Source organism: Lycorma delicatula, chromosome 2 (genome assembly GCF_047948215.1).
Source record: "Lycorma delicatula isolate Av1 chromosome 2, ASM4794821v1, whole genome shotgun sequence".
NCBI classification, from domain to species: domain Eukaryota; kingdom Metazoa; phylum Arthropoda; class Insecta; order Hemiptera; family Fulgoridae; genus Lycorma; species Lycorma delicatula.
The window spans coordinates 119828991-119854313 of record NC_134456.1 but is presented as its reverse complement, the minus strand read 5'-3'; the positions used below and the strand labels follow the sequence as shown (position 1 = coordinate 119854313).

The 25323-nt window shown below is 31.1% G+C and overlaps 1 protein-coding gene across 1 annotated transcript; it reads right to left on the bottom strand.

Moving 5' to 3' along the window:
- Positions 1–3414: 3414 nt before the first annotated feature.
- On the bottom strand, positions 3415–24082 carry LOC142319184 (uncharacterized). The gene is made up of 6 exons (XM_075356171.1): positions 23724–24082; positions 18864–18958; positions 10305–10449; positions 8919–9004; positions 6742–6880; positions 3415–4000 (listed from the first exon to the last, which is right to left on the bottom strand). Exons 2-6 carry the CDS (start codon positions 18945–18947, stop codon positions 3837–3839), a joined length of 618 nt encoding a protein of 205 aa, XP_075212286.1. The 5' UTR covers positions 18948–18958; positions 23724–24082; the 3' UTR covers positions 3415–3836.
- Between the last annotated feature and the right edge of the window lie 1241 nt (positions 24083–25323).

Here is a 25323-nt window from a genome sequence, read left to right as displayed (position 1 = left end):
AATAGAATTGTGTTTGGATCACACTTAATTCTTTTTATGCACGTTAGGTGACTTATGAAAGGGTAATGTTAAATAAATTTTTACCAAATTGCACTATAATTAAAAAGTATTCAATGCCGGTACCTAAATTTTCTACATATTCTTACATTAGATTCTGCCATTATAAAATTTCCTACAAATCTGGTTACTTTATAGGCAAGTATTTTTACCATTACCCATTAATATCTACTTTCACTGGAAAGTAAAATGATGTAACTTATCATGAAACATTAATTGTTTAGAAATTTAAAAAAATTTAATATTTACTGTGAAATATTATTAATCTATTACACTAATATATTTCAGAATGTACCGTTGAATTTTTTATCACGTTTGGTTTGAATGTAAAATCCATAACATTTGCAAAGTCATTTGTTATATTTAAATAGAAATTTATGAGGGAGTATTTCTGTATTTACAAAGACATCCATATGTTTTAATTACTAAGTCAATAATATTAGTCTGTATTATTACATAAATAAAATAAATATTTTTATTTCATTTTAAGCGAATACAGAGATGTTGGCTTAAATTTTCAGCAATGTGACTGATTCTTTCAAGAAAATCACCACTAAAACTATTCTGATGCGTATCGTTTTTAAATTATTCAAATTTCTCGTCTAATTTTGATGCAGTAGAACATAAACAGAGAATGAGTTATATTACGTGATATTCTCGTTTTAAAAAAGAGTAGAAAGATTATCAAATTCGATAATCATAGAAATTTATATTTAACTGTGGAAAATTTTAATCATACATTTATTTAGTACAATGTCGACAATTTACCTACCAAGAATAAATAAGCATTTCCTATTATCACTGTAAAATCGTAATTATTATTCATTACCGATATTTTTTTTTTGCTTAACCTCCGGGTCCGCAGTTAGTTAGTTAAGATTTTTTTTTTCTACATAAAGTTATTTTTTATTATATAACATCTGCGTTTGGATTAATTTGCATGCTACTGTACAAACACTGGTTTTGTGACTGTACGCACAAGTACATTTGACATTTGTAATCTGACTGAAATGAGATTCTCTGCTCTACGAATAAGAGAAGCAATATTAAATTCTGTGTCAAATTTGCAAAAATCAAGACTTTTGAAATGGTCTACAGTACAGTAAATGGTCTACAGTACACTAATAGTGTACTGGAAGACTAAGTTCTGAGTAGCACTAATGCTTCAACAGACACAAATAGATGTCTGATCAACCCTCCATGAGCTCTGACAAATTTAAATAAAATTAAACAACCTGGGCATAAGGATCATCATTCACATAACTCATCAGGTCACAGAAAAAAGGAAATTTCTGGCATTATCTGGAAAAGTAGATACAGTTTTTACATCTATTTTAAACATGCATATTGCTAAATTCATCCCCAGCCTCCTGATCCCTGAGCAGGAGACCGTGTCAAAATCTGCCTGAATTTCCACTATTAAGCTCGATTAACCAAACCTTGCTGAGAATCATTATTTGTGATGCCAGTTAATACTGTAGCTGCAACCCAGCCTAAGCAGCAGTCCTTACTATCAATGAGCCAGAAATCTCTGAAACTGTAAAAGGTGAGGCAAATGATAAGTGCAACAGAGAGCCAGCACATCAAATTTTTTTATAAGATTTTCATTTTCAGGGTTATGCATCATGAATTTCTCTCAAAGGTGGCACTATCAACACAAAGTTCTATTGTAATGTTCTGAGGTAAACATTAAGACACATTTAGTGCGAATATCCTGCACTATAGCACAAGAATAGTAGCTAAATTTTTAGATAAAGGTCATGACTACTACATTTCTTCAATACTGTTGGTAAAATTCAATTGAACTGATCAAACACAGATACCCAATTGTATAGTAACAGAGTAATTTATATTGTGAATTCTTAATTACGACTACAAATAATGAAATTCACCCGTTTAAGTATATATTTCCAAATTACATGTCATACATAACAAGACGTGCAAATCAAAGGCACCATCTACAGATTATTTTAATGAACCATTAGATTCTTGTTTAAAAATAAAACTTATTTATTGCAGTACACTTTAAATTGCACTAAACTTTTCTTTAATGTTTTTAATTCAGAAACGCTTTGATTTGTCCTTGAATAAATAAATAATGCATTATTTACAACAAGTAGAGGTAATTTAAGAGTTTGTTTCTCTGGGCATGCTCCTATAGATACTTTAATGAGAAAGATGAATAGAATCATGAAATGACACATCCAGTTGGAAATTGAACCTGAGGTCATCTGATGATCTGAGGCCACCATGCTTACCTTTTTATTAACATGAAATGTATGAAAACTGTAGGAGAGAAATGTGTTTTGCCAATCTAAATTTGAGTGCTTCTAAAAACATTTTGTATGTTTAATAACACTATCTGTTACATAAGATGCTAAAAAAAAAGAGAATGTTGTAATTTTTTTGTATAATTTCTCATCTAAATAACATTAACAAATATATCCTTTTAAAATCTTTTTTTATATTAATTAAAATTGTCTTACATTAATTAAAATTTTTAATTAAAAAACCAACGATCATTTTATTTTATTTACCTATATTTTTATTTATTTTACATTTTTATTTTTATATTGTGTTATCTTGCTCTCAATTGTCTACTCTAGTTGACTAGCATTCTTTTTATCATATACCCTCTTTGTTTTCTGTTAAGATTGTACAATTAAGATTCTAGTGTACATAAACACTGCAACTGCAAATCCATCTAGGATATACAATAGCTACCCTATACAGATGTGGAATAATGATAAATAAAAGACACAAACACTTGAAACATACCTCATCGATATCGAAATAACCCTTGGCACATTCAATGTATTAAATAATATGATAAATAATTATTTTCTTACCAATGACTACAAAAACATCTCAATGAAATCCAGAAATATTTTTTATAGTCATCATTACATTTTCAACCAAGAAAATTCTGTTTTTTTTTTGTTTTTTTTAAGGGTGAGTTTAATCAATAAATAATATATTTTTTGAAATGCAATAAATGCAAATTTCTACAGTAATAAATTTCATTCAAAACAACATTACATGCTTGTAACAATGTCTTTGAAGGATAACACAATAACTCCACTTTTGTAACTGATTAACATTATAAAAGAGAAAGATATATTAATATTATCAAAAACATTTAAAATAATAAATTTTACATGACTATTTTTAAAAGTAAACTATATTTTAATAACAAAAAATGAATATATACAAGTAAGGTTAAGAAAATTAATTTTGTTCAGCAAGTGTAGAATTCATCTTAAAATTAAAGATTGTTTAGTACATTTAATAAGCAAAATAAAATATTTTACCTTTTATAAACTTCAGATACATTGAAATTAAAAAAAAAATCAATAGAAAATTTATTAAACTTTATTATTCTATTTACTACTCTACCTTATTCTATTTACTTTTTTCTTCTTTCTATTTATTAAACTTTACTCTATTTTATTAAAATTATTCTTCATTCTTGCATCAACAAACCATGATTAAGCACAGTCTGAAATAACTAATTAAAGAAAAATCACTTTTTGATAATTCACTCACTTTCAATCCTAACTGCTCATGGGTATCATTAAGAATAAATTGAAAAATACAATGGTAGTAAAGTAAATAAAAATATAATAATTCTCACAAAATAGTGTAATATAAAAATATGTTCTGAATTACCATTCATACAAACTACTGCTGTAAATGATATATTATAAAATATGGTGTTATATAATTATATTTAAATGTTAAGTAAATAAGACGAATAAGCAGATCTTTTGAAGACATCATTAACTTAAATTGCCCAATAAGCGATCAGAAACTTTAATTGGTCTACTGATATCAGGAACAAGTTCATTAAATAAAAGTCTTTGATTTAAAACACGTCTGCGCATATTACTATGCAGTTGTCTATAATATCCAACAATAAAGTACAAAGAGAAAAGATGCAGCCCTGGAACACAGAATTAAAAAGTGCATATGTATTTCCCATATAACATTTTAACATAATTTTTTGTACCAAATATAAACAAATTACCTTTATACAGCAAAACATGTCAGTACTGTAATAACTAAGATAGTAGTATATCAGAAAATTAAGGGTGTGAAGTAAAATTAAAATGCCAGTAGCTGAAAATACATTCAACAGTCTTGTCCTCCTTGAACAATGTAGAAACATTGTTCTCATATGTTTTATGATAAAACAGATTTCACTAAATCATTCTTTAATGGGTTCAGTTCTATTACTGCATAATTAATCTTGAAACAATGAAAATATATACATAAAAACAAGGGTTATGCTAAAACTAGCAAAGAATAATGCACATTACAAAATTAATTAAGAATGTCACAAATATTTAAACACCAAACAAAATACAGAGGAACACTAAGAAATGAATACATATCACAATACAATATTTAAATGTACAGTGAACATCTCTGACAGAGATAAAAAACATCTAACATACACTCAAATATTTCTCTTCACATCATATAAAATGAATACATATCACAATACAATATTTAAATGTACAGTGAACATCTCTGACAGAGATAAAAAACATCTAACATACACTCAAATATTTCTCTTCACATCATATAATACCAATAATACCAATCATGAGAAGATGGATTGTTAATTTTACAAAACTGCAATGAATGTAGGAATACAGAAAGCACAATACAAATTGATAAAAATTTAAAGAAATACATATGCAGAAATTTGTTCCGCGATATTGAGAAGTCGCCATTATAAATAAAGGAATTAATTACATAAAATAAAAATGTCATAAAATCATCAATAAACAGTATTATCAACATTGACATACATTTAAAATTCATTCACTGACAGCTGTAAATAAAGAAAAAAAATATAAACCACATAGCTGGAGTAGAGATATTTTCTTTTTTACTAGGACCCTCTTCATCTCTCATGTCTTTGAGCAGAGATACTTCATCACTGAACATTTTCAAAACATGTCATTGATAAATAAAGTTTAAAGACACATACAACTACCTCAGCAGTTTAGTCAGTACCACCTCTAACAGGTAAAGTGGGATATAAGGTTTGATTCTGAACAAGCCTAAATTTTTTAGCGAGATCTATCTTTCAAGGTAGACGATCTCTTTTTTCAAGTTAAAAATAATCAATAACAACTGAAAGTAACACACTTAACCATCTGACTGTAAGATTATGATTATCAGCCATCTACTATAATTTGTTAATAAATTTGTAGATGAGATTTTGAGAAGCTGGTCCAGTGAAAGTGCACAATTATTGCTCTGCAGTAGGCTAGGCTAATTTGTTTGACAGCCAAGGTCTCTCAGTTCTTAAGTTAAAAACTTAAAATGCAATTTTATACTTTTCTATCTTCGGTATTACTGAATTCACTGATTTTAGAAGATGGTTACTGTTTGGACACAGTTTGGATCCATTGTTCCAGAAAAATTATAAATAAGCAGACAAACCTTCTTTAATTTTTAATAAAATTTGATATAATATATAATAATATATATATATATATATATATATATATATATATATATATATTATAATAATAATAATTTTATATATATATATATATATATATATATATATATATATTAATACACAAGTTATCCTAAATTAAATACAAGACAATATCAAGGTCTAAGCCCTGATCTAAGAAAGTTTAACAATAGTGTATAAGTTTTTTCCAAGGTTTTGCTTCTACTAGTGACAAATATTTTTTTTAAATTTTCTTACTTTAAAGGAAAATTCCTTTTGTTAATAAGTAACTCAGCCAAACTAGGGAATGGTGATAATAAAGGATTACAATTTCACTAATCCTCTTTTTCTACTAAGTTTTTCTCTGCTTGAGTATGGAATCTACTGAAAAATTGCGATTCAGCCTAAAATGTGGTATTTTTGGCAAAAGTTTCTATTATTTTTCTTAGGGCAAAAGAAAATGTTGTACACCTCTGAACCTGCTAATAAAATGGCTTAAGGGTACTGACTCTTACCAGGACATTTACCTACCTCCTAAGATACAATTCAAGAAATTTTCAATACCTGACAATATAAGTGTTATTTATTTCAGCTGTATCTACATCAATATTTTCTTTTAAAATTCTAAAACAGAACTAAAAACCAACTGAAAAAATTATTAATTAATCATTATCACTTCCAAATTAACAAACAATGTAAAAAGTAGAAGAAAAGATTTTTTTACTTTTTTAATTATGTTTAACATAAATATGATTAATTTTTTTTTATAGAAGATGAAAAAGTTAAAAGTGATATAATTTTTTTAACAAACTGATGAAAAAAAGCATAATTTATACCAAATTAAGAGCCTATTCTGTTATTTTTATTTCTTCCGTAAAAAAATATGATTTAAAAAGAAAGAAAATAATATGACAGGAATATAAAGATGGAAGAAATATGATATGATAGGTTTCTTTAACTCCAAATTCAACAAACCAATATTAAAATAAAATAGGAAAGCAACCCTTAAAAATATTCATTTCTTCAGAGTATCTACAAAACATTAATGAAAAATTTTTTTTTTGAAGTTATAATCTGTTTAATTGTTTTATCAAACAACCAATCAATACAGTAAAAAGTACCAAAATCAACACACCACTAATAATTAAATGAATAAAATCTATTTTTTGCTATGTACAACAGTAATTAATAAAATAATAACGACTTACCTGTAAAAGAGAGTACTTGTGTAGTACCTTCATTCATTTCAAACGATGTAAAAAACATAATATAAACTGTATATATACAAAAGTGTATTAATATAACAACAATACAGATCCATGATGGAAGTATCAAGTTTGGTTTTTTCTGTGAAACCAAATAAAATGATTTAATATACTCAACAAAAGATCCTGTGATTATACATCACAGTACACTACATTAAAATTTTATCTTATTAAAAAATTGTTATATTCACTACACATATTAATTTTATTATAATATTTAATTTTGGCAGCTTAATCATACATTATTAATCATCCACATCACATCAGTTTTTTCTAGTATTTATATCTTATAATCTTTTATGACCACTAGGTCAACAGTATAAGATTCCTATTCCTCACCACTAATGGTTATTTAAGCAATATATGTTAACATACTTTTTTGATTATGTTAAATGTTACAAATACAACTGATAATAACACCACCAGGAGCTATTTAATGAAAATACTATTTTCTACCATATATCAGTTTTGGATACTACTTTTATAATTATTTTAACAAATTATAAAATAATTATTTGAATATATAATTTTCAATTCTATATATATTTTTATTCTATGTTTATACTGAAATTGAATTTACCAACTCATTCACGTAAAAATATCTTTGAAGAAACGTAACCTAATAATTCTAATTACATCATATTTTTAAGTTTTTCATTTGATAAGATAGTTAAATCAATATTTGATATTTAGTTAAAGAAAATAACAAATAAACACAGAGAGTTATTGTTCCATGAATCATAATAATAAACTTCAAAAGTAATCTTGACTATTGGATAATCTCAAAACATTCATCATTTGCCCGTTACATAAATTTAACTACAATAATGAATTCGAAATAAGCAATCCCTGAACTCTCACAGGGTTTTATAACAAGTATACATATGCAAGAGGTATTATTAGATAATCCCAATCCACAAAATTAGAATTTGCTTCTAGCTACAGAAACAAGTGCTAATAAAAAAAAAAATCATTACACACAGAGGCTGAGAAAAGACAGCCTGTATTCACTGAATATACAAAAAATCTGCATTCATACCTTGGATTCAGAATCACTAAGAGAGCTTTAGGAGATATTAGACTTTTTAGGAACAAAAGAGAAGGTAATAATAATGTGAAAAACATTACAATATACAGAATACTAATTAGGAAGGAGGTGGAGATTATGGAGAAATTCATAAATTAGTAATAATATATATTATATATATATATATATATATATATATATTAGTAATAATATATATTATTAGTATATAATATATAAAGGTAGTAATAATACCTCTACAAAAGAAAAGGAAACCACTTAAGAGATGAAAATCGCACGAGTGTTCTTGTCTAGTTTCAAAATATCACACAAAAGATAAAGAAATATAACAAAGGACAATTTATTAGAAGAATATGTGAAATTAACAATAGGAACAGGAAGATAACAATAATAATAGGAAGGCAGATAAGAATCACATCAGTTGATCATTAAAAATAATTCAAGTTTCAATAAAAAGTGAAAATTTGCCTTATACAAACAGTTTTGATACTGAGAAAAAGCAGGTCTAAAAGACATTGGAAGGCAGAGTACAAAAAAGAATTATGTAGTAATGAAAATGTGCAGAAGATGTACAGCATAAAAGAAAAATCTATAATTTTTGCAATTAAGAAAGTGAAGGGAGGGTCAAGTTTCATTCCTCTAATAGTTTTTTCAGTGGTGGATAAGATGCAAAGGTACACAAAAATCCCTTGTATTTTGGTATAATTGGAACCAGTGTAAAAAAAAGCTTTATGATATACTGATGACAGTTATCTAGCAGATTTGTTACAAGCTCCAGAATGATGTACTAGGATATCAAAGATAAGTGAAAGATTAAAGTAAAGACATTAAATGACGCAGCACTTGTACAATCAGAACTCGTACAACATAGCGAAAATGATGAGTATGGCAAAGAAATGATAAGGAAGAAAAAAATACAATGGAATAATTAAAAGTAACAAATCCTATAAGGCACAGTTCAGAGAAAAAAAGGATTTATAAACTAATTCAAGCAAACTATTTATCTGATACTTAATTGAATAAGATTATAAGAAAAGATTATATGATATAATTCATTATTTTCAACTATAATTACCTTGAAAACACCAATAACCAAAATAACTGAATTAAGTAAATATGCTGCAGTAATTATGATTGTTACAATTCCACACTCCACATAATCTAAAAATAAAAAATAAAATCTATGAGAAACAATATATACTTAAAATTCATAACTCATGGCATTATAGTTTGTTATGGTATGATTTTACAAATGTCTGATTCTTAGTAAAAAAAAATATTTTTTTTCCTTAGTTGATTAATTTACAATGTAAGATTAAGGCTTGTATCTAAGAATATGAAACAGAAATTTTGTAGAGTAAATAAATAAATATATGAATAATGCTCTACTGATCTTGTAAGTTGCAGCTCAAGTATCATGAAAGGGAGTAGCACGTTTTTTGAAATAATAATAATAATTTCACAACTTTAAATGGCAAAATCAGGTTATTAACATTGCAAAACACATCAATCTTCGTTCTCAAAAAACAGTATTCAATTATTAATCAAGTATTATCAAATTTTTTTTCACTTTTCAATATCAGAGAACCTTTCATTTTATATCATAAAATTAAAGGTTCTCTGTTGTTGTACAGAAGGTTCTGTACAGCACAGAGGGTTTACCGGCTTCAAAATAAAGTGATCAGATTAATTTATGGTCTTTCAGCTCAAAACAGTTGTAAACATGGTATTTTTTTTATTTTGGTGTGAGAGATTATATCCAATTTTTTATATCAATGTTTATTGTATAAGATCACTGGATTACATAGAACATGCACACTGCCACACTAGCACAAAGACAAAACCAAATGAATTTTAATTGTAATACAGTAGTACTAAATATCACTTAATTAAATTTTTCTAAAACTATCTAATATAATAATTGTTCATAAAAAATGTAATACTTCAAATTTTTAAAAACTTTTCTTACTGTTCAGAGTAAGAAAATTTATGCCAACTAAATGAAATGTTAAATACTTTTTAAAAATTGATACAGTACACTTTTTAAGCAGGCAAAGTTGAAAAAGATTTTATCTTTCAGGTAGCTTTTGCTCTATATTAAACTTTTTCAGAAGTTGTATGGATAAAGCTAAAATCTTTTATGACTTTCCTCATTTAAAAATTAGACAGCCAAAAAAAAGTGTGGTTTGTCACACAAATACCAAAATTCAAACTTTTAAATTACATGACCAGTTCCAAATAACTTGAAGAATAACGGAGAAAGAAGAATGGGGAAAAACATAAACAAGGTTGATCAAGCTGGATAAAATGAAACAGCTTAGTAATCGTTAATGACAACGTGTGTCAAAAAAATAAATAATTTTGTATATTAAAATACATGAATTTCTGGATCTTAATGTAATTAGAAAGATATTGAAAAAATAATTTTTAAATACATCACTTAAGTTCTAATAACACATACCAGATTTAGTTTCCGTCATATCTTCAACAATATCGGGCTTTGTAGTTATGCCATTAGAATGAAGACTTATATAGTCATCTTCAAAAACATAAATTGTACAGATCAAATTTTTAACTGAATAACACATTAAACCAATCCCATAAACCTAAAAAATAAAAATATGGCTACATAATATGTGTTATACGTTTAACAAGTAATTCTTAAATGTGGAAATTAACAATATTACCAGTGACATTTTTAACTTTTTTATTAAAGTATGTTTTTTTAATTTTATAATTATGAGAATCAATTGAAAAGTTATATATGTTTAAAAATAAATATGAAGAATTTACAATTTTTTTTTTTAACACATAGATGATATATAATCATATAATTAACGAATGGTTTCATTAATTTATAAACTATGGATACCTATCTTGACCCTCCTCAAGCTTCATGTCATTTCATCCAACAGGTTGAAAACAACACGTCTCTAAAAAAAAGTTGCTATCTCCATATCCTATTGCTGTATCAAAATAATTTTTTCACATTAATTACAAATTTTACAGCATAAATTAAAAAATGTAACCATTCACATAACTTTTGATTGGATGTTAAAAAAAAAGTGTAGTTAACTAAAATCAAATTCACATCATTCTGTGTAGGGAGGTGGCCAGCAGATTGACACCCTCTTTTTATGTTGTGAGCCCAAGCGCAGAGAGGAGCTGGTCGCCGACAAAGAGAAGAGTTTCACCTCAGAAGTGATGAGGGCGGCTGGCAGACTCAAGGTTAGCAAAAGTCCAGGATCAGACAAGGTGCTGGTTGAAATAGTCAAAGCACTCATGGAGGCAGCATCCCAGCTGGTGGCAGACTGCATGAGCGGCTTGCTCCATAGCGAGTGCTTCCTAGTGGAATGGAAGGAAGGTGGGCAGGTTAATTCTAACAGGAAGGCGAGAAGACCTGCAGAGGAACCTTCGGCTTACCGATCGATATACTTGTTAAATATGGGAGGTAAGCTTTTCGAGTAGCTGCTACTGGCTAGGTTAGAGGAAAAGATCGTGGAGAGTGGCAGTCTGGCGATAGCCAGTTTGGCTTTTGGAGGGGTAGGTCTTCTGTGGATGCCGTTAGTAAAGTCGTTGGCATCGTGAGAGACGCTCTCACAGGAACGTGCAGGACGAGGAAAATGGCTGGCGTCGTCCTGTTTGACTTCAAGAAACTCACTTCCTTGGAGGATGGTCGTGGGTACATTGAAGGAGTGAAAAGTTGGCGGGGAGCTGAGGAGGATCCTATGTAGCTATCTTTGTGATCGATATACTGTGTATGATTCTGAGGGAGTGCGTGTGCGTAAGAGCGTCACGGCAGGTGTTCCTCAGGGGTCAGTCCTGGGTCCGTTTCTGTGGAACGTGGCCTATGATTAGGTTGGGGCTGCCGAAAGGTGCGCAGAACCTGGCATATACACACAACTTTGCTTTTCTGGTGACCACCAAGACAGAGAGGGAGTTGACCGCCAAATGTAATGATACGATCAGGAACATTGTGGGCTAGATGGAGGGTAGTGGGCTGCAGACTGCGGAGGAGGAAGCTGGAGGAGATAGTTTTTAGGGTACGGGTCGAGGTCATTGTTCTGGTTCCGGCAGTTAAGTAACTGGAGGTATGGTTGGACAAAAGATTGACCTTCCAGGTACATGTCAGAGAAATTGACACTAAGGTAAAGAGGAAGCTGCTGGCGTCAGTCGTGGACTCAACCAGTCCACGCCTGGGAGGCGGGTTTAAAGGTCATAAGAGGTAGAGGGATTCTGGAGAGGTTACATAGGAGGATGGCCTTAAGTTATTTCCTCCTAAAACTGTCACATACGAGACAGCTATGATCTTGGCAGGGATCTCCCCCTTGGATCTGATGGCTAAGGAGCGGTGTGAGAAGGAGAGTGTTCCCCACAGTGTGACCAGGGAGAACCTTTTCGGATGGCAGAGAAGGTGGGGCACTTCCAGCAAAGGGGCCTGGACCAGGAGGCTGCTACCCGATGTGAAGGGTTGGGTGTGCAGGAATTAGGGGCATCTTGAATACTTTCTCTCCCAATTCTTCAGTGGTCACGGATGTTTCAATTCTTACCTCTACGTGAGGGCGGAGGAGACACCACTGAGTGTGGGTACTGTTCGGCGGTGTCCACCACCACCACCGAGCACACTATCTTCGACTGCCCACGCTGGAAGAGAGAAAGAGCGATGTTTTCCGGGCTGTAAGTCATATCTCCCCGGACAATATCGCTGACATCATGCTCCGAAGCAAGAGTCCTGGACGGTCGTGGCCAAGTATATAACGTCTTCCATGTGCAGGAAGATGGAGGGCGAGAATCGGTGGAATTCGTAGTGTAATTCGGGTAGTAGTTAGTTTTATAATGTAATTTGCGTCGGGTTGTTTATCGTGTTTTTCTTGGATTTATTTGTTTACGCGATAGGTGTCTACGTTAAAAAAAAAATGCCGTCCTAGTGTTATGTCGTGTGTATTTTTGTAGGGTAAGTATAACTTTTTAACTAGTAGTGTAATTTGTGTATTTGTAAATACTTGTAGTGTAATTAGTGTATGTGTAAATTCATGTGTGTAATTTGCGTGTTAGGGGGTTATCTTGCGGATTTGGTGCTGTAATTCGCGCTGTTATTGCGTTATTCGCTACCATGTTACCGTCGTGTTGGGAAAAAATATTCGTGTTGCAGATATATTATTATATACATAATATAGTAGTTATTGTAGAATTGTAGTACGTTAAAGTTGTAATGTTAAGTCGTTGTGGTGTGTTGGTTCGAATTTTCATTGAAGCTAGAGGGAACCGGTCTGGAGCCTGCGTACCCCGACGTTATGCCTAATGGTTTTTTTTTCCGGGGTGCGCAGGATTACTCCAAACGGGTTTTAGTCTGTTTGGGGCGGTCAGATAAGACCATCAGTACAGGACCATCAGATAAGACGCACAGACTTTTTGCAGCATATTAGCAGAAACCTTTTTAAGAGTTGCATTGGAAATATTCGTGATTAAATCTGTAATATTGACTTTAAGTTCATCAATAGTGTCAGGATTGTTTTTCAAGGCCTCGAACTTAATATAGCTCCACAAAAAGTAGTCAGGAAATGTGAGGTCTGGCGACCTTGGAGGCCATAACCCCTTGCTTATTATTCGATCATCAAAGAAATCTTGCAGAAAATTCATGGTTTCTCGAGACGTGTGGCATGTAGCGCCATTTTGCTGAAACCAGCAATACCATTCTTGAGGTTCCAGGAAGGACACAAATTGGCACACAATATTCCTGTATACGTCACCATTTACTGTCTGTTCAAAGAATATGGGTCCGACTATACGATGACGAGATATCGCATACCACACACCAATTTTTTCAGGATGCAAAGATTTGTCTTTGTAAAGCGTTAGGATTTTCAACTGCCCAAATTCGACAGTTTTGACTGTTCACATAACCATCGAGATGGATCCAAGCTTCATCACTAAAGAACACTGTGTTTAAAAACTTGATTCCGTTATCATTTACGAGAGACCTAAACCAACAGCAACATTTCAATCGCTTGTTTAAATCTGGAGGCTGAAGCTCTTGGACTAATCGTACGCGATACGGATACAATTTCAATTTTTTAGCAGCTTTCTGAACACTCGTATATGACAAACCATCTTGCGTGGAAAGTTTTCGTAAACTTTTCCAAGGAGAATTGAGCAATCTTGTTTTCACATTCTCTAAAACGTCATCTGTCAAACGAGTTGGTCGACCACTACATTTTCTGTTGCAAACACTACCTGCCTCTCGAAATCGGTTTGCTAGCCTAGAAATTGACATTTTTTCTGGCGGAGCAACACCAACAAATTTAATTTGAAATTATTCTTTTACACTCGCGTACGATTTCATAGCAAAATATTGTTCAAGGATGAAAACTTGTTGTTCTATGGTAAAGACATTCTGTTCGTAATATGACCGGAAACGGCACAAAAGTTTACACAGATCAAGGAGAATCAACTCACACTACCATATCTATACCGGTTGAGTAGTACTACCAACTTCATGTCACAAAACAAAATTTCCCTTTCTTAGAAAAAAATTACCAGACATTAAAAATTGGGTAACAGGACTAAAAAATCACTCTGTACTATTCTTGTCATATTGGTTAAAGGAACCTTAATATCCCATCCAGTCTGCTTCCCAACCACCCATCTGCATGACTGACTCCGAGGCAAATCACTATTACCGACTGAGATAACAATCGACCTATAACCACTTCCAAAGAAGTTTTGGAAATACGCACATAAGACATGGGAGTAAGGTTGCTGAACACAAGGTTGGATCAATGCACAAAAATGTTCCTGATGAAGATGACATAAATGTGTATGATCCATCATTCAATAAGCAGAGCTCTAAGTTCTACCTCAATCGATCAACTGTAGTACCTTGAGAAGAACTTGATGAACCCCATTAATAGTGATGGGTGTTGAAATCGCCAATTATTATGCAGGATACGGGAATCTGGGAAAACAAACTGGTCAGATCATTCTCATTAAAGTCAGAATTTGGAGGAAAGTATAAACTGCAGGTAATCATTTTGAATAGTGCCAATATCTTCACTGAGACTGCAGGGATGTTTGTTGCTGGCAGAATACAGGCGGCCACTGCAATTTCCACATCTTCCTGGGGAAGGAGGTGATTCTCCTACAGACACAGTACTTTTCTTCCTTTATTATAGTTTTTCAATACCCTCATGGCAATAACATAGACCACAAAATATTCCAATAAATACTGGTAAACATAAAAATATTCTTTTCCTTTTATATATAAAACTCTGCATGCATATTATTTGTCAAATACAATCTGGTTTTTCTTTTTGTTATTGATAACTTGTAGTAAGTTCTTTGCTTCACCGGGCACTTCATCAACCTCCATATCATCAAAGTGTCCTCAAAATTGTGGTAGGGACTTGAAAGCTGGGACGCCAGAAATACCACACCAGGTGATGAGTTTTTAGCAGAGCCCTTCATAGGGATCTTGGTTGCTTGCTGTATTATTGGTGCAGCAGGAATTTTCTTTGCTAGTGGATTGATTTTAAGTGGTTTTCAGACTTTCTAGCAAAAGTAAACTTCATTCAATGTTATAACAGCAGATGTGAGTGATTTTACTTGGTCTAACAAAGCCTCTACCATTTTCGTTACTTCTGCTTAATGCATATAGTTTTCTTTTTGTACTTATTAGAGAGCTTGCATAAAACTAACACCGACTTGTACTGTATTCCTCAAACAGGGATTTTCTGTATTCCCAATGAGACCCAGGAAAGGACACTTTCTGCTTGGTACAGATTTTTAATACAGCCTTTTCTTCCTTATAGAGGGGCAGTCTCGAGACCTAATAGTGTGTGGACCTTTACAATTAAAACATTTTTCTATTTCAGCTCATGTGCTATAATAATGACTGTACAACTGCAACATGCACAAACTTATTCCTTCATGCAACTATCTCTGTTGTGACCATGACCCTGGCAGTGAAAGAAGCGTCTTTGACTTGGTGATGGTTGCAAATGGACGGATAGGTAGCCAATTCTTATTCACTGAGAAACAGCTGGAATTGAAAAGGTTAGTATAAGTTAGAATGTTGGCACATCAACACCATTCTCCGTTCTCACAATCCTCTTTTTTTTCTGTTTAGCCTCTGGAACCAGCATAAGTATTACTTCAGAGAATGAATGAGAATAATATGTATGAATGTAAATGAAGTATATTCTTGTACAGTCTCAGATCAACCATTCCTGAGGTGTGTGGTAAATTGGAACCCAACAACCAAAGAACACCAGTATCCACAATCTAACTGTTCAGATTCATGTGCTTTCTTCATACTCTTGATAAATGTAAACATCCTGTCACTTTCTTATTTCTTATTTTTTAATAATGAACCAGCTGTGAACTTAAGTATTATTAAGCAATTAATAACTTATGACTTCACTTTCCTTTAAAATGTGAAATAAAAAACATTACCAATTTTATATCTGTTCTAGCTACAAACTAGTATTCAAATCAGTACAAAAGTAACTGCCTTTACTAGGAATTGAACCTTAGAACTTTCGACTTTGAAATCAACTGATTTGTGAGGATGAGTTCACCACTAGACCAACCTGGTGGGTCTCACAATACTCTGCACAGATGAAACAAACTATGGTGATAGCTCTTCAGATATTTCAAATAGTTCAATATCATTCAAGTCACTACAGAAGATCACTCCCTTGCTGGAATTCGGTGTATTGTGGGGCTCCATGATCACTTCATCCTTTCCTACATATCTAAGGGCTAGGAGCTTCAAACTGTGTTCATTATTACTAATCTCAATCAGAAGGGCGCCACTCCTAAAGTTTTTAATAGACTTTGATAGTTACAAGCTGCTACAATGCAATTATTTATATGAAACGGAGAGACTTTAGTAAAGGATTTACCTTCCTTTTTATAACTAACTATAAGAAAATGCACATTAGATTTTTCACCTCTTTCACATTTCTAGTTTCTTTGTCATTCCAAACATCTTCGGCTGACAAGTCAATTGAAGCCTTTTTAAATGCCCAAATTTGTTGGTTTATTCAAGTGGACCAACAATTACCAAAGGATTGAGACTGACATATGATTCCCACAAGTACCGATGACATAACAGCCCACTCCAGCCAGCAGAGCACATGCGTACTGGAGCTAGAGCCTCCTTCCCACACTCAGAGGGTTTCTTTTTTTTTTTGGAGGGCATAAAACGCTTTCACGTCATTGCCTGAAATAAATAGGTTTCATAAAAAAACAAAATAGCTAACTAGAAACGATCTAAAAATTAAACAAAAAACTTACAATTAATATCACATATGACCTTTTTTAAAGGTTTTCAGATAAAACGTTTCTTAAAATACAATTAAAATTAATATCACAGCCATAAACATTGAATTATAAAATAAGCATAAATATAATAAAAAATAAAAATATATAAAATGGAACTAGAAATAAATAGAATTTTACAAAGTCTGAGACGGGGTGTAAAGAACCCCGTTCTGATAACAAAACATTAAGAACTAACATAAAAACTATAACTAACATAAAAAAATAACACAAAAACTAAAACATTAAAAATGAAATAAAACTTAAAACTGGTATCACTAAAAACTTACAACTAATATCACAGTCGGAATCCTAAAAGCAATAAAATTATTTAAAAGAAACATAAAAATAAAAACAAAAACAAAAATCTTCTCTGATGGTACCTTAAGATTAAAAGTTAATATAAGGGAAGGTGTAGGTTCCAAAACCAATTTCTGTTGTAATACTGTTTATTAATGTGAAAAATAATTTCCTTCCTGTAGTAGAATATGGGGAAAAAATGTATTTTTAAAGAGCTAACATTGCCAAAATATTGGATTAACAACTTGAAACTTGATGAGTGTGAAAACTGGACATTCTACAAAAATTGTTTGTTTAAGTTCTTGAGGCCAGAAATAACATAAGTAAAAAATGGCTCAGAAAAATTATGTTTCCAGAATTTCCCTTGAGAATGTAAATTTACACTTATTGTTGTTTGAATAAGTTGTATGTAGAAAACCAAGTTTGGCTTGGCTTATATTGCATTTTTATGGTGATTTATTGAGAAATTACTGTAGTCTAGCTTCAATTACATTTCTTCATATGCTGGGCTGTAGTAACTTCAAACTAATTAAGGAAAATAACCTGTTATCATTAATATCCTATATGTTACAATACCTTCATTTTGTTTTAAAAAAACCGTTAGTAATAAAAAAATATTTTACAATTCACTTACACTTAAAAAGTTGGTTAATTATCCTACTAATTACAAAAGTTGGATTTCAATAACTGTATTCTAACTCTAGATATTTTAATTATGATATCAGTTAGCACAGAGTAAATTATTTTATTTAACATTTAATCTACAATCAATTAAAACTAATTTTTCAACAGCTTACAAATTTTCAAAATTGTACATGAAATTTATTCATTCATTTCTGATAGCAAACAACAGAGATTATTAAGACTTCACCATCAAACATTTACCAATATTTAAAAAAGGAAATATGTACACCTGAATAAGATACAGTAACCTGAAAATATCTCTTGTGCAATCTAATTTAACTTCATGCTTAAACATTAAGTTGAAACCAGATTGTGGAACAGAAATTCTCCATTATTAAAATATATGAAGACAAATCACAAAGAAAAGAAACATCAAGCCAGACAAACAATGAGTATACTACCTACACATAGTTAAGAAATAGAATTGCTTAACTTAACTTAACTTTAAAACTAAATGTAATTAATGAATGGGTTAACATTTATAATAACTATTTTTTTTTTTCAGTAAAACAGGCTGACAGACAGTAATGTAGAGTCATATATGATAATGAAAGATTTTTTTATGTAACAAATTATACTTAACATAAAAAATTACTAATATTAATAATAAAATAACAATAACCTACTAAGAATGACTGAAATAAAATTATTGATGACAAAAATAATATCTTTGTTTTAATGGTTTATATAAATCAATAAGTAAAATAATACTTACTACCATCATCCAACCAAAAAATAGTGCCCCTGATCTGAGGGTACACCCAGAAAAGGTATTCCTAAGCTCACAAGAAGTTTTCATGACTACAAATTCTGAAAAAAAGAATATTCTAATATTATCAAAATTAGATGATTAAAATTATAAAAAACAGTAATATTATTTTATTGAAGAAAAAAGTTACAAAACTAATCGAGAAGAAATAAATTCCAATTAAATAGCTCAAAGCAAAACACCTGAAAAAAAATGTTCACTAATAATGAATAAATGCATACATGAGGATAATTTTGAAATATCTGAAGCTAACTAATTTTTACAGACCAGTAATGAAATACATCACACCTAGGGAGTACAAGACATTGATTTTAATGGTGGGACTTATATGCTTCACTGGTCATGAGAATTACAATGGTGACTCAAGCAAACCCACCAGGTTGGTCTAGTGGTAAACTGTAGTCTAGCTTCACTTGTATTTCTTCATATAACAGGCTACAGTAACTTAAAACTAAATAAGGAGCATAACCTGTCATCATCATTAATATCCTATAAGTTACAGTACCTTCATTTGTTAAAAAAAAAATTTTAGTAATAAAAAATATATTTTACAATTCACTTGCAGTTAAAAAGTTGGCTGATTATCCAGTACTTATTTTATATTATTACTTATTATATATTATTATTATTACTTATTATTTTATTATTATTAGCTCACTGACCAATAAATTGCAAACCTTTAGATTATTGTTAATATCACCTGATATAACAATTATATTACCACTTTTATAACTATTTATATTTATTTATTTTATAAATATAATTTAACCCAACTTAACCTTTCTTTCTGTCTGTTTCCTGTTTAGCCTCCGGTAACTACCGTTTAGATAATTCTTCAGAGGATGAATGAGGATGAGGATGATGATGAGTGTAAATGAAGTGTAGTCTTGTACATTCTCAGTTCGCCCATTACTGAGATGTGTGGTTAATTGAAACCCAACCACCAAAGAACACCGGTATCCACGATCTAGTATTCAAATCCGTGTAAAAATAACTGGCTTTCAAGTCCTAACTTGAACGCTGGAACTCTCGACTTCCAAATCAGCTGATTTGGGAAGACGCGTTCACCACTAGACCAACCCAGTGGGTAACCCAACTTAACCTATGCTTGCTAACCTTAACTAATTAACCAGTAATGTTTTGAGTATTTAAATAACAAATTCAGTAATTATTGCAATTATTTCTTATTTAAATAATCAAAACATTACTGTTAATTAATCAAGGTTAGCGAGCAAATCAAGCATAGATTAAGTTTAGTTAATTTATATGTATAAATATAAGCAATAATGCTTATATTTTTAATATATAAAATATATTAATGATCTCTTAACTTTGAAGTATTTTCAAAGTTACGGGATCATTATGGTTATGGTCGATGGGCTAATACGTAAGTACCATTATCCTGCTTATTACAAAAGTTGGATTATAATAACTCTTATTAACTCTACATATTTTAATTCGGGTTTTTCATTGCAAATCAGGTGATTTTCAAGTCAAGAGTTCTAAGGTTCAAATCTTAGTAAAGGCACTTACTTTTGTATGGATTTGAATACTGGATTGTGAATACTGGTGTTCCTTGGTAGTTGGATTTCAATTAACCACATATCTCAGGAATGGTCGACCTGAGACTGTACAAGATTACACTCCATTTACACTCATACACATCATTCTCGTTCATTCTCTCAAGTAATACCTTTCGGTGGTTCTGCAGGCTAAACAGAAAAAAGGGAAGGGTCACCCAAGCAAGACTAAGAAATAATTTACAGAAGCATTTGTTCCCCAAGTTAGGGGTGGATGATCTGCAGGCAAAAGCCAACACTATAACCACCTAATGATTCTCTTCAATCATGACTTGACATTCTTCTACTACATGATGTATATTTCTTCAGTTTTCATCTGGATCACCAGGGGGAGTAATATGAGATGGCAAGAAATCAAAACATACTTATGAACACATAGAATGTAAGAACACTAATGCAACGAGTAAGTCCACAGACATTAAAAGAGTAAGCAATAAAAGATATAAAGAATGGAAAAGCTGACAACAGGACTGAGTAAATCCCTTAACAAAGTTAGTACTCTACCCACAAGAGATGGTTAAAATGTGTAGTATGATCTACAACATTGGAATATGGCGAAGACTTTCTCAAAACAACCATAATTTCTGTCACTAAAAAGCATGGTGCACTGTCAAGATTTCACTGCAATTAGTTTAATTTTCCATTCAATAAAGATTCTTTTGCAAATTTTAAATGGAACACTGAACAGAAAAAATTAGAGCAATTAGAGCAAATGATTACATAATGATATGCATTCAGGAACACTAGGATTTAGGAAATGAGCGATCTGATTTTGCTATTATGATGAAAGGTATACAAACTGAGATAGAGGAATAATTTTTTTTACATAAATTAAAAGACTCTATAATTACCAAATTTCTGTGAATTACAAGAATGAAGCATTGAAAATATTTGTCTTGAGTATGCATGTTCAATAAACTGTTCATTATGTTCAGTAACATAATAGAATACGTAAATATTTTCTTTTGCACCCTAATGAAGGTGAGCCATATGAGTAATTTACATACTTCTACGGATCACTGAAGTAATAACGGAAGGTGTAATATTCCATGGACAAAAAAAGTAAAAGTTAGCATTTGTCTGAAACGATCTTGGCACACTCTCAGAAAACATGATCAACAGCAACAAAAAACAAAACAAATAAATAAAAAATAGATGTGATGGTGGTCCATATTAACACTTTGAGTACCAATCTCAGGTCCAGGCGGGCTCAAAAGACACAATTTACTTTATTTTTTAATTATTCATTTTCAAAAATGTTTAATCTTTTAAGTATTTTACATAAATATTCAAGAACAGGATTTCATGACTGTTGGCAAAAGTATGTTATATTTTTTTAAATAAACAATTTAAAAAGAAATATTTCTTACCTGAGTCCTGAAGGACCCATGTCAGTAACCTAAAGTAACAGTTATAGTTTCTCTACCTGGTTCAACAAGAGGTTAACTCTTTATTCTCTATCAGTTAGTAGTAACTTACTACTAACTTTCTTTTTTTAACAACCTCCAGGACCAATGTTAGGTATTGCTTCGGAGGATGAGATGAATGAAAATTTTTGTAGCTTGTTAAAATGGCATGCCTGACCGGGATTCGAACCCAGGACATTCAGATGAAAGACTGAAACGCTACCATTCGCACCATGGAGGCCGTCAACCTACTACTAACTTCCTTTTTCCTGTTTAGCCTCCATTTATCACAGTCAGGTATTACTTTGGAGGATGAATGAGGATGATATGTATGAGTGTTAAGTGAAGTGTAGTCTTGTACAGTCCCAGTCTCAGGTCGACCATTTCTGAGATGTGTAGTTAACTGAAACCCAACCACCAAAGAACACCAGTATCCACGATCTTGTATTCAAATCCGTTTACAAGTAACTACCTTTACTAGGACTTGAACACTGGAACTCTCGACTTCAAAATCAGGTGATTTGCAAAGATGCATTTACCACTATACCAAACCCCATGGGTTGACCTACTACTAACTTTCTTTCTTTTTCCTGTTTAGCCTCCGGTAATTACCGTTCAGATAATACTTCAGAGGATGAATGAGGATGATATGTATGAGTGTAAATGATGTGTAGTCTTGTACAGTCTCAGTTTGACCATTCCTGAGATGTGTGGTTAATTGAAACCCAACCACCAAAGAACACAGATATCCACGATCTAGTATTCAAATCCGTGAAAAAATAACTGACTTTACTAGGACTTGAACGCCGGAACTCTCGACTTTCCCAAATCAGCTAATTTGGGATAACGCGTTCACCACTAGACCAACCCGGTGGGTCGACCTACTACTAACTTAGGTAACTAAAACATAACCTTGAAGAACCTAGATTCCTCTAGGATAATAAGCAAGTATATTTGTTTTTAGGTTAAAAAGTTACCTAACATAGTTTGTTTTTAGGTTATCAGTTAGTAGTGAGCATTTCTAGTGTCAATGGTACCTAATCTAAGATGAGTAAATTCAAAATATTTTCAAATATACAAGACAAAGTAACAATTACAATACTAAGTATACAGTAACAAAGTAGCAATTTGGAAGTGATTCAACATCATTTGAAGTACCTTGAACATTTAAGAATTTAATTATTAGAAGCAGCAATACAGAGAAGAGCCGAAGAAATTGAAAATACTGTTGGCAAAAATTACAGAAAACATATAATTCGAGTGACTGAAATTATGGGAAGAGAAATACCACTGAAAAAAAGCACCACTTCAACAGCCAACACCTGATGCAATCAATCAGGGAAGAAGAAAAAGAGGCAGATGTTATCTAAGCAGGAAGTGGCAATAAACATAGACAAAAATGTGATGAATGTGAAAATTACATATGCAAACTAGACTATTTTAAAGAATGCCAAATAGTGTGATAAATGTACAAACGAAAGACAACTCTTAATTACCAATATCAATAAATCTAATTAGAACAAAAAAGTGTGTAAATATCCGTTTTTAACTGTATAAATATTAAATAAAATGTTGCATTCTATTCTACTGTAATTAACTTTTTTTTACTTGCATACTTAACAATTCAAAACGTGCCCTTTGGACCCAGGTCAGTACTTCACGTTATTCACTGTAGGTTGCTAGTAAGGTTAATAAATAAAATAATTAGCAAGTAGTAATGCAGCATCAATGTTAAGAATCAAATAAGAAACAATGACACATAATAAAATGGTAATTTTAACTTTAACAAATTTCAGACGCATTCTAATCGCAAAACTTACCAAAAATAATTAATTATCAAAAGCGTTAGTAATCCCAACACAGAAGCAATAACACAAAAACTCCAAAATTATAAACAACTTCCTCAAGCAACAAATTTTTCAGTTATCGTAGGTCGTAACTCTTCAGTAAATTTTGTCTCCAGTTAAACAACTTTGTTTTTCCAGTCAACAACAGGTATCAATATAAACGAAAAGAATTACTGATATATTACGATTAAATGCATAAATATGAAGTACAGATAAATAATGCAATTAATTATCACAGACAATAATCTCAACACAATTTACGTCCACTGTTCTCATCCGCCTCCTGCTTATACGACGTTCCCTCTAACTTTTCCTCATATTAACAGTACAAAAATAACAGACTCATTTTTGATTCGATTTTATCTGTTAATTCGCAATCCGCGTTTGTCTGAATTCCATTAACTGACTAACTGATACTTAGCTAACAGTTGGGATTTCAAATTCCATGCATTTTAAACTAGCTTAGAAAAATAATGTAATAAAAGAGAAGGGCTTTAACTTTAAACAAAAAGTAATACAGAAAGTTTAGTTTTACAATATTCATCTTAAATTCTAAAAGTAATATAATTTTAAGAAACAAACATGTGAACATGGTTTCTCATTGTTACTGCTTTGTTCGTATTTTCCATAGACTTAATATTTGTGAATGTTTTATTTGTCAAATCTATCAAATAAATATTAATGAGTTACTAATTAATTATTCATATTGGATGACATCCTCATGTGTTTTAACTGAATATAGTGCTTGGATTTTGGGAGTCGAAGAAGTTATTTTTTGAATATAGTATAAGTTTAATGTATTATTGTATAAGTTACTACAATTCCAATGTAAATCCCGTTATTTATTTTTTTGGCCAGAATAAAGTAGTAGTGGGTACTGCTTGTTTGAAAAATTTGTTTTCGAGTTAATTTTAATGTTACACTGGAACTCATCCAGTATTTTCATAAATTGGTCTTCTATAATTATGAAATTTAACGATAGCAACTGGAAGCTGATAATTTTTATCCAAAAATGATATTTTGAAGATAACCAAAAAATCTGCAAATATATATGTAAGTGTTGCTCAGTCTCAGTTATATTTTACTTGCTTTGATATGTTTAATTACATTTTTTACATTGTAAATGATCTTATAAAATAATTAACTTTTAATACTTACTAACTTATGTATCATTCAATCAACATTTTTGTTAAAAAATAATACAGGCAAAATAATTTTTAATGCTGCATTTTGCTCATAAATATTGCTTAAATATAACATCACCATCCGATTGTTCTGCCTGGCAGCAGGTCCCTTAGGCAACCACGGTCTTCATCCATTTCTGTCCCAAGTCTTTTTCTTTGTTCCCTTGAACTTTCCAAACTTCACCTCAACTATTAACTTCTTCCTCACTTATTTTTTTCTTTCACTGACCCTGCCAATCCAGTTATCAAGATTCCACTTTCTCCAACCTAATATCCTAACCAGTTGCCTTTTCTTTTGTGTACTCTTCCAGCTATTTCTTTTAGTTAAATTTCATAAGAAGGCTACCTATTGTGGGTATTATGGGTACCAACATATCTTCGCGTTTCAC